The 16,879-nt window shown below is 42.6% G+C and overlaps 1 protein-coding gene across 12 annotated transcripts in view; it reads left to right on the forward strand.

The window, feature by feature from the left end:
* PTK2 (protein tyrosine kinase 2) overlaps window positions 1-16,879 on the forward strand; it is a 191,708-nt gene that overhangs the window by 85,429 nt on the left and 89,400 nt on the right. For all 12 annotated transcript variants that reach the window (XM_072034273.1, XM_072034274.1, XM_072034275.1 and 9 more), the window contains 2 exons: window positions 5,971-6,137; window positions 12,702-12,789. In XM_072034273.1, coding sequence (XP_071890374.1) covers window positions 5,971-6,137; window positions 12,702-12,789 — 255 coding nt within the window. The remainder of the gene's footprint in view (window positions 1-5,970; window positions 6,138-12,701; window positions 12,790-16,879) is intronic.

Here is a 16,879-nt window from a genome sequence, read left to right on the forward strand (position 1 = left end):
TCCAACCACACATCAAGAAGGATATTACCTATCTGGAGGGGATTAGAGGCATATCAGTCAAGCTTCAGTCTGTGGGACTTGCTTCTAGCCAGGATTGCACCCTCTTGCCTTCCTCTCTGCCCTTCAAGCCTTTTCCCCCTTTTACAACCCACCTTATTTTGACCTGATTTATGGACAAAAGACAGCGGATCCTGTGGCTAGTCTGGAGCAGAGCTGGTCTGAGTGATACTGATCCCAACGGGCTACCAGGGTGCTACTGCCAGGTAGGCAGAAATGTGGCTTCCCAGCTGCTGGATGGGCCAAATATATTCCACCTAAACCAAGCAGGTACCTTGAAGAGTTCTAGGGGATTTGGCATGCTGCAAGGCTGTTCTAATCTAATTTATCTACTGCTCTCTGTAAAGGAGATTGCTGATGTGTTATACAGTAGGTTTTATCTAGTAGGTTTCTCTTTTCTAATAGGTTCTCATGATGACGTGGTATGGGGCTAGCAGGTTGGCCACAGAAAAAGTCCTTTCATCTTCAGGGCAAAGAGCCTGTGAACACCAGCAGGACTGAAAACCGTGCCAGATGAGGATTTTTTGATTGGTAGAAGTCTGCTGCATGCAGCAAGGGCTACACATCTGAATCTAATTGCCATATATATACAGTAATATACGTGCTTAGAGCCACAGGAACCTTCTGACATAGTAGAATTGGACTGGAGCGAGCACACTACTTCCTAACATCAATTACATCTGTGTAGAAGTAAACAAAACCCATCCTGGTGTCACAGAGGAGCTAGAAAATAAGTAGCATTTACTGTTTTATCTTCATCTTCTCCGCTGTACCCCTACCTGTATTGCACCAGATGAGAAGACATAGTTGTATTTTTAATTGCTATGAACTTTGCTTCTGAGAACTTGAAAAAAATTATCAAGAACACAACCACAGACCTGCAAATGGAAGCAGCATAAAAAATGAAGGTGTACTAGTAATAATCAAACTAATTGTAACAGACAAAACCACCTTTGGTCTTTAGAGTGCCTGCTTTACTTGTGGATGCTCTGGATATCCTAGGATGAAAGGTACCAGCTGTGAATTTATCTGCACGTGCCCAGAGGTCCTCCAATATTTGGCACTTGGGATAAGTGATCCGTGTTTCGTGGGACGTGTTTGTGGGATCAGTACAGGGGAGAGAGAGAAAAAAAAGCAACATGACAGTGTTCAGAAACAGAGGTATGGGTTTTGCGGTTCAAATATTGGGCAAGCATCATCAGAGGGGGTGATGCTTGGTCAAAACTTGGTTTGCGAAGGCGTTCTGGAGTTTTCTTTTATGGAAATTTTAAAATTAACTTGCACCAGAGCTTTGTCATTTCCTTTTGTTCGGCTCTTCGTTTAAGCTCCCCATATAAATCTCTCACCAGAAATGATAATACGCGATATATAAATAGCATTTGACATATTTTGAGAGCCTCACAAACATTGACACTGTGTCCCTGTGTAGAAGGTGCCGCTTAAAGACTTTTTCTAGTGCAGGAGACTTTCTCCTTCCTGCTAAATAGGGAAATTAGGTTTGTAGTTGCCCTGGGAGAGCATTATTCCAACTTCAATTTATTCATAGTAGCACATCAGCTTGGTTAATTTACAAGCAAGCAATTCATTTTCACTCGTTTGCAGGAGCAGAAGATGATATTGATGCATGCTGCAAGAGCCGAGGTTATCATCATGCGCCTGGCCTGTCTTGATTTTTTCAACAGCTTCCTAACTATCCCGTATTGTCAGTTCAGTTTTTGGACACTTTTTCCTTCTAACAGAGGACAAATATTAATCTGTTTTGCAAGTTAACTGTGTTGAATACGTTTGAATATGTGGTTTGTTTGGATGAAGGAATAAATCTCAGTGCTGCCCAGTTTGCTAGCTGTAGAAGAAGCTTTTTTTGCCTCCCCTCTGGGCTAAAGGGAGGGAAGAGGTGACCTATCACCTGTTACTGATAGGAAATTCCTCTAAGGGCTTCCCGTTCTCTTCTGCTCAGCTGTACCAGCCTATTTTTTGTTTGGGATGTAAATGTCAGCTCCGCAAACCTAATTAAAGGCGATGTGATTGCAGTAAACAGCACTCAGCTTGCGTTCAGTCGTGTGACTTCATTACGGTTGGCCTGTGTTCAGATGAGAGTGACAAGGGACAGGTGAAAATTTCTATCAGGAGTTTATGCCCATGCAGGTACCCTGCTTACACCCAGATAAAATCCTCTTTTGATGTAGGTGTCTTCTTGGGGTGCAGCTCTCCCACCAGTATTTCTATCAGGGATGGCTTTGGGGCAGTGAATTTGTTTTCAAGGATGAAACTTTGATGTTGCTTACCCGTTTGTCTTTTCACTCAAGAACACACCTGAGGAGCTTCCTGAGCCAAAAAGCTGCTTGCAGTCGAGCCTGCAGAGACTTCAGATTTCTTTGGCAGCACTTCCACTTCAAAGACTGTTGGGACGTGGCCCAGCGGGATGTTCAGTCCCCATTGTGTGGTGCTCAAGCAGTTAAATTATTTGTCTGGGAACTGCTGCTTAAGCATTCTGGTCCAGGCCTGCGAAGAACACCAGGCGTGCTTCTGGCGAGGCAGAGGAGCCGTCACCCATCCCGCAGCGATGGCAGCAGCTTTGTTCGGCACCTCAGCTTGGCCCAGGGAGGCTGCCCACAACCCGAGGAGGCTCCACGTGGCATTTGAAACTCTACACGGTTCAAATTCACCTTCCCTGATACGTTAATAAAGAAGTGAAGAAGCAAATAGGTGTTTTATTCAAGAGGTTTCCCCTGCTGACTGGCCGTAGGCTCTTTGAGCAGCTTGACCACCACGGTGCCTTACATCTGCTTCTTGATTCTGGCTGTGGTGGAATGAGCTCTCTGGGATTTCCTAAACCAAAAAGAGGAAGAAACCTATGTGTTTATTACACGTAGAGCATCACTTCTTCCTTTCTGGGTATACATAGTAGTTCTCAGGTTATATTTTCAAACACTTGACCCCTTTCCATCAATACTGAGATCTCCGTAGCGTTTGGTAGTCAACTTTTTCTTGAGATGCAGCGTGGTCTCTTGCTATTTATTTTCTCAGTGTGGTACTAACTGCTTGACCAGAGGGGTTATTGTGCCCTGCTGAAATAAATAACACTAAAAATCTCTATGTGTTTTTATGTTGATTCTGTGATAGGTTTAGAATTGTCCAACCTTTATGATTTTGTCATAGCATAAAAGGGAGAGAGGCTTGAAAATCTTGCTTGCTTTTGGCAGGAATGAAGATATCTGGCTTCTTCTGGCCTTCTGAAATCTCAACCTGAAAATTAGAGGCTCTTAAATGTCCAGCCTGATTCTTTCCTGAGATGCTCATGATTTCAGCTGCCTTACTCATCAGTGTTCTTGGTTGTTCGTGGTCATAGAAAAAGGATTATTTTTTTCTTTCCGAAGCCATTTCTTATCACAGCAGGCCTGGCTGTCTGTTAAGAACAAGCACGCCCATTTTCACTACGGACTGACAGCATCCAGAGACGCAGGAAGGGTTGGCTTTCCAGAACCAAAGGCTGCGTGCTACGTCCTCTACTCACTCAGCATTCAGTAAGCGAGGAGAATGAATGAATCTCTTCTGGCTGCGTGCGCATGGAAGAGCTGGCGGTGTGCCCTTCAGGGGAAAGCACGCCTGCCAAAATATCAGGCTTCCCTGACTAAGCAGAGACAGCCCTCTGGGTGAAGAAGAGGTTAAATTACAAGTTCCTCTCTTTGTGGCTTCTGAGAGTGCTGGGTTGTTGTGTGTTTCCCTGGATACTGGCAACTCTGCTGCAGTATTTGCTCCTTTACACAAAGAGCCATAAATAGAGGCAAGAAACAAACTTAACCGTTTTGTACCCTGCGGTCAATGCCTTTAATTCAGCTCTGAACCTGCCCACTGTCTGGGTAAGAGACCTTTTCAAGCGGTTGGTGAAGAGTGGAGGAAGTTAACAGCCTTACGGAGAGACCGGAGAAGGAATTGGAAGAGTCTCACTGAGGGCTGATGAATGACACGAGGCTTGGCGCAGGAAATCCTCGGGATAAAAATAGGCAGAGGCTGGCAGAGTGCTTCGGGCAGCGCCTGTGTGCTTGTCTGGTGTTGCCTCTTCCCCGGGCATCCAGCCCTGGCCGCTGTGGTTCTTCCTTCAGTGGTTTTACCAGCCTGTAGGGAGCTCATTTTCGTTTGTGTTGGACGTTTGTCCCAGCAGGTTGGCTCCTGGGCTCAGCTCTCGCTGCTTTGTCAGCCTGGTGCTGCCAGCAGGTAGCGGCTGCTCCAAGAGCTTGACTTGTCCAGCATGTTCTGCGGCATCCTTCCTATATGATAAAGTCCTCCGCAAGCATCTCGCACACTTTGCTGTTTGTGTCCATCTTCCTGCAAGCATCAGCCTCACAATCCACTTGGCAGTGAGGATTTGGCACCTCCTGGCCAGGGGCACAAGGGTTTGGAGGCACCGCTGGTACCGAGGAGGAGGAGGAGGATGGAGACAGAGTGCTGGGCTCATGGCACTGCTTCTAACTCAGTCTAAACTTACTCAACACACTTTGTCTTTCCTTCTTGTAGGCTTTAAACAGTTTTATTATGCATTTCACTGTGCACTCTGTTCCTGTAGGAAGATCTTTCCAAGGTTGCAGTTTGATAAGATGCGCCAGCACGCTCACCAAAAGCGTGGTTCCACTCCTACACGCAGCAACTTCCCCCTCTGACCAGATATAATGCTTCTTTGATATTTCTTGCTGTTTTCTGCATGCTTAATTTGCAGAATTGAGGTCTTAAGCGATTTATTTGGGATATAAACTCATGAATTTGGGGAAACAGTGTCATGGTGTAGCAAACTTTTGCCTGAACAGCTCCAACAGCTCACACCTGGCTCCTGCAAAACTTCTTGTTGCCTACACATTTTCTGAAATTCTGTGCAAGACTCAGCAGCCTGTGGCTGTACCTGTGTATTTGTGCATGCATGCGTGCCCACACGAGCATTTTCAGAAGGATGCATCGGGCTCATTACAGGGTCAGCAGCAGAGGACGATGATTTCCTGAAAGCAGCGCCTGGGAGCAGCGATAGCCCGTGCTCCTGCTGAGCTGGGAACTCAGCCCTGGCAGGGCTCTGCAGCCTGCCAGGGACACGTTTTACCTTCCAGCAGGCTGTGAGGCTGCAACTCTGGTCTCCTGCTGACTTTCTAATCTGGCTAAGAGCAGGACAGCCCGGCACACGGCGCTTGAGAGGTTGCTAATCCATGCTCTGTTAACACATCTTGATTTTAGTTACCGCATCTTAAACCTTTCATTTGGGAAGGAAAGAGACAAGCTGTAGGGTGCTTTTTGCATGGATCCTCTCCCTGGCAGGAGATCCTCAAATTCGGAAGGTTACCTCGGGACCAACAAGTAGTGTGTTTATTTTTTTGAGGGTCTTCTTCAGTAATTGTCAATTCCCTCATCTTGTATGGGATCTGTGCTGAAGCTCAGGAACAAATCAGTTGGGGGGCAATGAAATGAAGGGGCTGTGACCTGCTTAAATCCCGGCTGCTCAGGCACTAAGCAGCGTGAAAATCTAACATAATTTTCCAGATGTAGGCAGATTTTTTAAAGGCTGATGATGTTTTTTCTTGGACGAATAAATTTCACTTTCATCCACAAATCTGCTTCTTATAGTTTGGTTTTTGTCATTTTATTTTACATAGAAGGAATAGTGGCTTAATTCTGATAAGATTCATAGAAACCTTTTTATGCGGTGATTTCTGAAGCTGTGCCAGTAAAGCATCAGCAACTGTAAATGCTTTATCTTAAACAGGAGCTTAAAATGTTTAGTATTTTTAATAAAGATGATATCTGATTTATTGCTTAATATTTTGTATAGTGTATGACGTGGTTACATTTTAAAGCCTTACTGTAGGATTTTTTTAAATATGTATTTATTTTACACTCTTTACAAGCTGTAACATGCGTGTTTCTCTGTTTTAGGGCATAATTCAGAAGATTGTGGACAGTCAAAAAGTGAAAAACGTGGCCTGCTATGGGTTGCGGCTCAGCCATCTGCAGTCTGAGGAGGTTCACTGGCTACACCTGGACATGGGGGTGTCCAACGTGAGGGAGAAATTCGAGCAAGCCCACCCTCCAGAAGAATGGAAGTAAGGCCATAAATCTATTTAGTGTCAAAATCAAGTCCTGTGAGTGTTTGCCTAGTCATAAAAGTCAGCTCTATAATGTGCTTTATTAAGGAAGATCCTCTTTTGGGGGAGCAGGGTAAAATGGTTTTCATTTGAAGAGCTATTGAAGAGCTCTAAGTGGTAAAAAAAAAAAATGTTTGTTGTTGTTGGAAGGGGTTTCCTGCAAACGGAGAACAGATAGGTCTAACCTGGGATTTAGAGGAGGTATGAAGTAGGGGCAGAAATCTCAGACATTTGTCCCGAAAGTCTGCAAAACCTGTGATACATCCAGTGAGCCCCATCTCATGTCTTGTCATCCTTAAAGTTTTAGTACAAGAATCTTAGTGTATCTGTGGTATAAGCATACCTCTAAAACAGAAAAGGAGAGATCTTGATACATAAATGAAAAAAGAAAATATTGTCGTTTACTAGGTTGTTGCAGGGGTTTTGTGCATGTTTTTCACCGTGTTTTATGTTCATAACCACAATTTGTTCTAAAGTTGCTGTTATTTCGAAGGCTGCAATTATTATCTTCTGCAGAATTTTCGTAAATAGTCTTAATTTCTTGTGAATTGAGTTAGCTTCATATACCAGCAGAAGTCACAGTTCATATGTTTTCTTTAGTGTCCTGACTTCCACATAGCAAACAAATCAGAAATATTTAAAACTTGGGTGTCAGAAATGTAGCATGTTCTCTTCTATGCAAGTTTTATTTTCTGGGATGTTACATTTATTTTCTGGGATGTGCATCAATATTTTTCCTTCTTTACCACACAATAAATTTTTCATTGGTTATACTGTGAAATCACAGCTTGGGAAGTAAGGGATTCCTGAATCCCTTCCCTGAGAGTCACGCTGCCTGTAAGATGTGAATTATTTATGCTGTTTGAAATTTCTTAAATAGTGTACAAGTGCCAGTTCCATTTTTATTACGTGGTGCAACTCACGTGGTATGTGTTGCAGAGCAGAGTTAATCAGTTTTAAAAGCCAAGGTAAATGATTGTTTTGAAGTTTGTGGAAAGGAATTGGATAAAATACTCATGAAAGAGCTATGATAAGACGTAAATTATTCAATGCCTTTCCAGGGAGTCATTTTATGTTTTATCGAATACATGCAGCTGACATACCTTTGAAACCTGTGGAGATTTGCTGTGCATAATCAAAACGTTGCTGTCATATTTGTAATACCATAAAACAGAGTGTTTAAGATCATATGACAGTACTTGTAAAAATATTTAGATTAGTTAAGGGAGAGAAGTCTTGGGATGGGTCTTAAATGAAAAGCTTCCTATAGTATTAATAACCCAATAACTGCCTCTCGTGTGATTTATTTTTTTTTAATTATCTAAATTTAAAGGGCTGTACATTCAGTGCTCAGAAATAAGATCTCAAACATTCTCCTGGACTGATCCAGATGCTAGAAGTTGTACTGTTCATCAGTAGGATGTAAGCAAAAGTTTCCAGAGTAAAATCCATCTCCCGTGTAGGCATCTCTTGTCTCATCCTGCACTATTTATAGTCCTGCAGAGGATGGGTTAGTGATGGGGAACAGCAGGGCTGTAGCCCTGCCTCAGATGACACAGCTGTAGCTAGAGCTTAGGAAGAGTAAATAATAGTGGACAGCAGGGCAATGAGGTCGCCCAAAATGCTGTCATTTCAAATTCTCTTCCCTCTCCCTATGGCAAGCAGCTGAGCTGCAGGAGCACACACGATTTAGCTTTGCCAGACTGCCAGGGGGTAACCTCAATTACGTGGCAAAAGACGAGCATGAAATCACTGCTTACTGCAAGTCTTTTTTTTCCCCACCCTCATGTTTGCCTTTACGTACTCCTTTGACCTCCTCATTGCTAAATAAAAGGTTTGTATTTTGGACGGGATAGCAAATGTTGAGCTATCTTGTGGTTAAAAAAATAATCAGTAGAGACCTGATACTTCAGTTTTCCCCACAAAGATTGGCACTAAAATTCACATTGAAGCTGTGTATTAACTGCACCTTCACTTCGGGAATATTCATGCTAGCTAACCATATCAGACAAAATATCCTCTTCCCTTTTGTTTTAATCTCTGGAAATGAAGATAGCTCCTCCTAGCATCAGAAAATTCCAAATGTATCTCAGTCCTGGTGCCGAAAAGTCTTCAGCGTTATAATTATTGGAACTGCGTGCTTATTTGTTTGTGATAACTTTTCGGGAAATAAATATTCTGGAGTCAGCTTTATGTCAGTTTGGGCAATACTGCCTTATCTTGGAGATGTCCAAGGTTTAGCACTACAGAAGCATTTGTAAAATCTGAGGATGTTTTCATGCAGTTACTGTAGAATAACTGGGGTCGTCCAGATGCAGCCTGAGAGTTTTGTTCATTATTGAATTCCACCAACACTGCTGCTGGTAGGTTTATCTTAGCCTAGCATAAATTGTTAATTCTTCATTAAGCGTTTGGTTGTGTGAAGCTCTGTGCAGCTGTGTGTGCAAGACGGTCCCAGATGACAAGAGGAATACAAACAAAATCCCAGTGCTCTTTTATGGGAAGGTAATAAAGACCGGAGTGCCTTTGATTTATTTGCTTCAGGTTTCCTCTCCGTGTTTATGCCAGCAAGGCAGAGCTGGGCACTGCATAAAACTCAACTTTTTAATGAAGAAATTTCTCTTCACTTGTAGGATTATTTTAATGATTGGATGTTTCAAAGGGCACGAGGGTAAAAGATGAAAGAAGCTTCCTCCCTTAACTGTCATTTTTATCTTTGTACAGTGAGGTAAAATAGGATTACCAGGATGCAGGACTCTTAACTCACAGCATCAGCCCTGGTCATTTTTGATCAGACTCGGCAATCACAGCAGCTAAAGCACTGTTCCATTTCTTGGCCTTTTTTTTTTATCCCAAAAAAGGGGGAAAATCAAAAAAGGTTCGTGTAACAAATGATATCTCTTGGAACAGGTTGTTCCTCCTGGGGTAGGGCTCTTCCAGCTCTATAGGGGTGTGGATAAAAGTGCTACTCGTAACGGGACATCGCTCCTGCTTCGGGTTTAATAAGTAAATACCCCAAAAGAAGCCCCAGAATCTAGCAATCCTGTGCTGTAAGTTTGGATAACTTCCCCACAAGTCTTCTGGTAGTTTTTTTAGTCAACTTAAGGGAGGTGAACGTTAGCTGGCTGACTGGCTCAGCGAGCAGGTCAGTGCTGTGAGAAGGGACCTGGCATCCTCTTCAGCTGGCTGCGTTTCAGAGAGTAAATTTACAGGATATTGAAAATCGAGCCCATCCTTGAGCTGGCCTTTGGAAATCAGGTTCTTCGTTCCCATAAGTGTAGTCAGAGATTGGTTTATAAATAGGTAATGAAGGTCAGTACTGCTGGCCTAGCCCAGCTTTTTGACTTTGCTCGATTTGCTCATGAAGTCCTGTTGCAAAAAGCAACATTTTTTATGGCTCCTCAGTGGAGCAGGCAGGTCTACAAATAGGAAATGCCGCTTTTCTTGGATTTTCTTACCTCTTTACAAGGGTGACTGAATCTTGGAGGTTTGAGATAAGTTCCATATCCATCTCTTCAGGCCTGAATGATGCCTTATTTCTGTTTGCAGGATTGAAAAATAGGAGAAGAGGTGTAGGGTGAGCAACGGTGCTTAGCCAGTGTTTGTTCTTTGTACTTTGGAAGACCAAATAAAGGGGTCTTTTCATTCATGTGGTGTGAAAATTCGATCCCATCTTCAGAATCTGTCATTAATCTGTCCCCAGTACAAAAAAGACAGGGATCTCCTGGAGAGAGTCCAGCGGAGGGCCACAAAGATGATACGGGGCCTTCCTGTGAGGAAGGGCTGAGAGACCTGGGCCTGTTCAGCCTGGAGAAGAGAAGACTGAGAGGGGATCTCATCAATGTTTACAAATATCTTAACTGTGGGAGACAGAGGGATTTGGCCAACCTGTTTTCAGTGGTTTGTGGGGACAGGACAAGGGGCAGTGGCCACAAAATGGAGCCCAGGCAGTTCTGCACGAACAGGCGAAAGAACTTTGTCACGGTGAAGGTGACGGAGCACTGGGCCAGGCTGCCCAGGGAGGTTGTGGAGTCTCCTTCTCTGGAGATACTCAAGGCCTGTCTGGACACCTACCTAGGCAGCCTGCTCTGAGGAACCTGCTTTGGCAGAGGGGTTGGCCCCGATAATCTTTCGAGGTCCCTTCCAACCCCTACAATTCTGTGATTCTGTCATGAAAGAAGATGTCTGAAACAAACACGTTGAATCCTAATGCTTGCAGGATGTAGAAGGTTCCCTTGGCGAGGGTCTTGAGACAGAAGTACCCCTGTGGTGGGCTGACACTGGTGCTCTCAGCAGGGCAGGGAAGAAAAATGGGATGAAAAAGCTCGTGGGACAGGGTAAACCCAGGGAGATCACATACTGATTACTGTCACAAGCAAAACAGGCTCAACTTGGGGGAAATTCATTTGAACTTTTTGCCATTTGAAAACAGAGTAGGATGGATTCTTCCTCCTCACACGTGGCCCTGCTCCAGTCAGAGGTTTGTACCCAAGACAAGTGACCTCTGTTTGGATGATACTGAATTTTCTTTAGCTGATTTTGCTCTTTTTTCTTTGGTTTGGTTTGATGTTTCAATTCTTTTATGCCATGTGAATGCCCTCAATTTGCACATCAGCCTCCGCTACATATTTGCAAGTCCCTGGTACAAAATAATCGTAACAGTAATACAATAGGTAGTGGATTTTGTGTTAGCATCCAGCGATCTGCTCAAATTCAGCTCCAATTCAGCTGTCAGACTGCTTTAGGGGTGAGAGAAATGGGCATAACGAAGCTGCTTTTAATTAACCGGGAAGTTCTGCAATGTGGATAACCCTGCTGCATTCAGGTCTCAGGTCACCCCACTTTCCTTTTTTCAGAGGCTGGATCTTCGCTTTTGAATACTCTTTTTTTTGGCTCAGAAACAGCAAAAGCAAGCACCAAGAATAGGAGAAAGTGCACCTGAGAAATGAGGAGGAACAGTAAGGATGGCTTTCAGAGCACAGTGGTGTTGATATTAAAATGTAGCAGGACAACTGAGACATAATGGGTTACAGAACAAAGAAAAAAGTGTAAATGGGTCTTTTTTTATATAGATTTGTTCCATTTCAATCTCTGCAGCGGTGTTCAGTGATGAAATCGAGGGGATTAGAGGGTGATGAATTTGAGGTGGTGATAGGGAGCGCTCTGCTTCTCTGCTTCTGGGTCGTGTGTGCCTGCTGCCTTCTCTCCTTGGCACTTATACACTAATAGGTACAATTTGCCTTATAGTTAAAATTCCAGTGAATAACCAGGTATCCTCTATGTATCATGAAATGGACAAACTCTCAAAGAATGACTCATTAAATGTGACTTTGGGTCTTCTTCTCGCTTCTGCCTGGTGGTGTCCTCCATCTCTTGTATATCCTACAGCCTGAAGATGGTTTAAGAATGTAGTTTTCTGTGCATAGAACAACTTGCTGTCCTGTAAAAAATCCTTAATTCTAAATATTCCTTGTTTGTGTACAATGTCTGCATGTGTTTCCAGTTTCTAAATATTTTCCTTAGTTTGACTTCTAACTAGACAACGTATTTCCAGTGACTTCAAAGCAAAGAAGAACCCTGCAGCTTCTCTTTGCAGTCTGTTGTGTGGGACTCCTCGTAGCCCCATATAAACCCTGCTCATGGGCGTCCCAATTACTTGCCTAAAAGAAAGTAGAGGGATGCTTGCCCTAGAGGGATGAGTACATTTATTGTCAGGGTTGCATGGCAGGAATGCAGTATGTGTCAAACATCATTAGCTCTTGCCACAGGACAAATAATAATGCTAAATTTAGGATTTAGAAAGAGAAGTAGAGGCTTTGAGAAGGGGTAGAAATTTGGTATCTCGTGAATCAAGGGGAAATCTGAATGTCACCCATTATGCACTGTTAGCTTGTACATGACTGCCATGTTGAAAACCACTTCATTCAGCTTTTGCTGCTGCTTAGTGATGAAATAGGAAGTAGGAAACCTTTTTCCAGGTAAATCCCTTCAAAACCTTTGGTGCATTTCAGAGGTGAATGTTGGCAGCAGTGGATCCGAGAAGGAGCTGAACCGTTTTCCCTCAGCACACCCTTGTTTTGTCTGGTGGATTTGGGATCTGTGCGTGGACAATCACGCTGCTGATAACCAAGAGATAAAGGCTCTTGCCAGGGGGTTGTGCCAGTGGTTATGGCTGGTGACCTGCTGTCATCACCTCTCTGGGTTCACCCTTCCCATGGATGTGGTCCTAATCACGTATCCACTGAGTCCTGATGCTTCAGTTCCCTCCTGAAGCTTTGGGAAGGCAAGGCACCAGGGTTTTAGGTTTGTTTCCATACAGAAGTCCCATGGAAGGGTTTTTAGGAAATGTTGGGTACTTACTGCCCTTGTTTTAGTTTTCTGAGTGGTCAAAAGAGTCAATTTCCTTCCCCATAGTTTATGATTTTATCTTTGTTTTGCACAACCTTTGAAGGCTGTCTTTAATTGTGAGGAACTCTCGATGATTGCTCTTCTCACCAGTTTAATTCTTTCTTGCTTTTTCAGGTATGAACTGCGAATTCGGTATTTGCCAAAAGGATTTCTAAACCAGTTCACCGAGGACAAACCAACTTTAAATTTTTTCTATCAGCAGGTACGTTCAGTTCTGCTACTTTCTATTTTGCTGGCATCAGTTTGGGAAATTCTTGCATTGCTTACGTGGATAATGTATTGTTGCAGAAACATAAATTGGTAAAAATTTAAGGTTTCATATATAAATCAAAAGGAACAAACAGTGGCATCTTTGAAGAGATGAGTATTTTCTGGTAATTCTGCAGCTGTTACTGATTTGCTACATGTTAGGTTGGTCTTTTTGAGTTTCTGGGTGGTGTAATGTCTGCCTTCATGCACTGAAATACTGCCAGTGCTTAACAATTTATGTTATTATGATGTTTTTTTTTTTGTGAACCAGATACATTTCTATGTTACACTTCTAACCAATAGTTTATACGGCTATATGGAAGCTTAGTTTTAATCTAAATCATTTAAGAGGTGTCATTTTATGACATACTGTCTCATAAGGAGTCTCATAATAGAGACAGAATAAGGTAGGACTGAGAGGCAGGAGAACAGGGCATCTGCCAGGTTCAGAAATATCCCAATCTTAGGTCAGTTGCTTGGGGCATGCCATAATTCTTGAGCAACATCACCTAAAATTAGGATATAACTGGAGCTGGGGCAAACCATGGGACTGCCCTGCCCTTGTGAATAGGCAGCATCCTCTTACATTTGCAGATGAGGAACTAGGAGACAGTAATTCTGATTAAGTTTTCTCTTTAAGATCCTAGAAAGACGAAAATATAATCAGCCCCTCTGTCCAATCCTTCATCTTAAGTCAGTATAGGGAATTACTACTAATTGGCATTAATTTCTTAAACATCTGTTACACTTTATTGTAGACACATATGTTACTGCCTTAGGTAAATGACCTGTAATTTTTTTTTAATGTGTAACAAAACTGATGTGTGCTGGAGTTGACACCTGAGAAGGCAATAATCCTACTGCAGTGCTTATCTGGACGTAGCATTCCAGTTCAACCAATCTGTGGCATATGCTTGGATAGCAGTGACTTTTTTGTATTGCCAGGGGTTCTGGCAGAAGCAACAAAATCGTGTTCCTTTTTACTTTAGCAGCAAGTGACTTTCTTCTTACTGGCTTTAAACATACGAAGGTTTTGTTTTCCATAATGCAAAAGTGGGTGTTGAGCTTCAGAATCATTCCCTGAGCTCCATCGTTCGCCTGCTCAGCAGGTGGGAAGAGTTCAGGTGAACTCCCCCAGGTTGCTCCCCTTTTATTGTAGTGTGACAAAACTCACCTGGCTGTCACAGCCCAAATCTGGGTAAGAACACACAGTTACCTTTGGTTTTGTGATTTGTTTATTTTTTTTTAATCCCACAATTCAGCCCTAGGAAGGGCAGGAGCTATGTCTTTTCAATCCCTTGTGGTGTACTTATTTTTTTTCTTGGTATGTAGAGATTTGTTATGTTTGCAAACAGTGGCACTGCAAGCCTGCAGCTTCTCACGCATGCCTCACAGGACTGTTTCTTTCAAGCAAGGAGTTGAAAGTGCCAGAGGGATACTTGTAAACAAAGGTGCTTTTACTAAATTTGGAGAAATCATTATAAACAGGTACAAATGTCTGAGAATAGCAGGAAGGCTTATGAAGCTGTGCAGGAACTGATATGCAAAGTAGACAGACAGCTGCATGTATCTGATGATGCCCTGAATCTCAGTTCTGCCAATTACCAAATGAAAATCAGAGGTTCTTGTCTCCTTACTCTGCATACCACACTTTTTTTTTCTCCTCCCCTTTCTTCATCGTGTTATCAGGAGACATTTCTAAATCCAGTTCTTCAAAAGTCACTGTTCTTCCTTCTGGGGTCCTGCAAGGTATTTGGGTCTCTATTGTCATGGAAATCAAGGGTGTAACTTTCAGACCTATCAAACTCTGTCCCTGGCTCTGTTTCGCTCCATAATTCTCACTTGGCTTCTTGCTAAATCAGGACAATGACTTCTATCTGGTAAGGTAACCCCACTGACTTAGGAAAAGAAAGCAGGAAAAGGTTTTGAGCAATAACGCTGCAGCATAAAACAGATCTAAAACAGGGAGGGACGTGGAAGGAATTTTTCACTTTGTCTCTAATTGTCATTCCCACAACATTTTAGTATTCTTTTCTGCTAGCCACAGCTCACCCTTCACAATCAGACATTGTGTCATCAGACACAGCATGTTGTGTATGGGCAAGAACAAAGCACATCTAAATTATATATGCGTGCACGGATATCAGGAGGGTTCAGCACAGAAATTACTACATCAAAGGTAATGATTGTAGGGCCCAGTTAGAGAATTAAGAAAAAATAAAAACCAAAGTAGTAGTTTTAAGATTCAAATGGATATAAAAGTTGAACAAGGTCTTACCTTGTGTGTTTTAAATGAGGAAAAAATAAAGATTTGGAGGACCAGATGCTGCCCGTGACTAAATCTTTGTTTTCAAGACGTGGCTGAGGACCTGTTGCTGGCTTGATAACATCTAAACACATGTTGTCTGGCTGATTAAAAATGTACAGCATCAAATTATAAAGGTCACAGAGAAGGAAAATAAAGCTGGTGGCTTCTGTCACCTATGAAAAGTCCATGGATTTTAGAAGTCATGCAATTATTTTCTGGAGTTTTAATTGCAGAGCAGCGGTATCGTTGCAAACCTGAAAGTTTGGGCAAGACCAAGTCTTCAAGTGATCCCCCATCTTTCACAAAAGCCCAGAACATTAGTAAAGATGACAAAATATTACCTTAATTGCTGTCAACAGACACAATTTATTCATATAGTTGAACCAAACCAGGCTGTTGAACTGCAAACTTGCACGCATTTGCCACCCCACATGCATGACTTGTCCCATTCATTCGATGCGTGCCTGTATAAATTGATACAAGCATTTAAGTTTTTCAGCTTGTACTTAATATGTGAAATCTTTTTTTGTTTCTTGTGTTTGACTACATTGAGGATGCTGTGACCTTTTTTCGTATCACATATTCTTTATTGCCAGGAGTTGAAACCAAGACCCTGCAAGCGGAGCTGTTCGCACTCAGTGGCAGTCACTCTGCCAGCTGCAATGGGCGTAATCGGTCCTAATTGGGAGTATAAAAGCAGGGCTCTTAATGAGACCTTTCACAAGAGTGCCCCTGTTCTGCAAGCTGTACAGCAAAGGATTCAAATCAATACTTTGGGGGGGAGGAAATGCTGCGACTTGTTTGTAATGTCAGAGTTAGTCAGACTTACATCGATAGCGTGTGGTTTGTCCAGGTGTCTGGGTTTCAGGCTGAGTCTGGGGATGCTGAAGAGTGATGCTCAGGTCAGATTTGTGCTTGAATTTTCTGTTTTTTTTCACTTTTTTTTCCTGGTCTGTTCAAAAGGCAGCAAAGGTAGTGGAGGACAGGTCTACAGAGGTGTTTTCTTAAGTAGAAGCACGTTTAGCTGGTGATATTGCATTGACTGTGTCATTCCCTTGCACCCAACTGCTTGCAATTTCAGCCAAATCAGGCAAATTTCATCCCTCCCAGTGGTGTTTGAACTGAGAGATTAAGTTGTCAAAAATCAGGAGGTGCCATTTTTAGGGTTGACCACGCAGTCTGCAGATGCTGTATTGGCTTTATGTGCCCGTCTTCAGTTGTGTCCTGTCGTGTTGGATACCCAAATCCAAAACAAGATCAAGTCCAAACCCACCCCGAACTCCTTAAACAGCAAGTACACAGGATTGCTGAGGAAAACTACTGCAAATGAATTCTTAACACTAAGTATTTTTTTCTATTAACTGATACTGTAAATCTCAAAAGGATAAATTCAACTATTTTTTATGATTTTTTAATATACCGATTTTAAAGAAGACTTCAGATGAAACAATGTATGAAAAGAGAATTAAAAACTGGATTGAAACGAGTCAGGAAAACTATACTTCATACTTTTCTTGTTCTTTTTGGAGCATTTCAATTTCCTTTTTTTAAAAAAAAAGTGTTGGTTGGGAATCATTGCAAGTGTCTTCCTCTCCCTGTGGTCCAGGGATAACGCTGCTGGGAGGTGGTACAGGCTTAATAGCTGAGCGAGGACCGAAAGCTGTGTCTCACATTAAGCTAGAATACGGATTTTTAAAACATTCATATAATTAAAATCAGACGTAAGCTACTTGAA

Source organism: Anas platyrhynchos, chromosome 2 (assembly GCF_047663525.1).
Source record: "Anas platyrhynchos isolate ZD024472 breed Pekin duck chromosome 2, IASCAAS_PekinDuck_T2T, whole genome shotgun sequence".
NCBI lineage: Eukaryota > Metazoa > Chordata > Aves > Anseriformes > Anatidae > Anas > Anas platyrhynchos.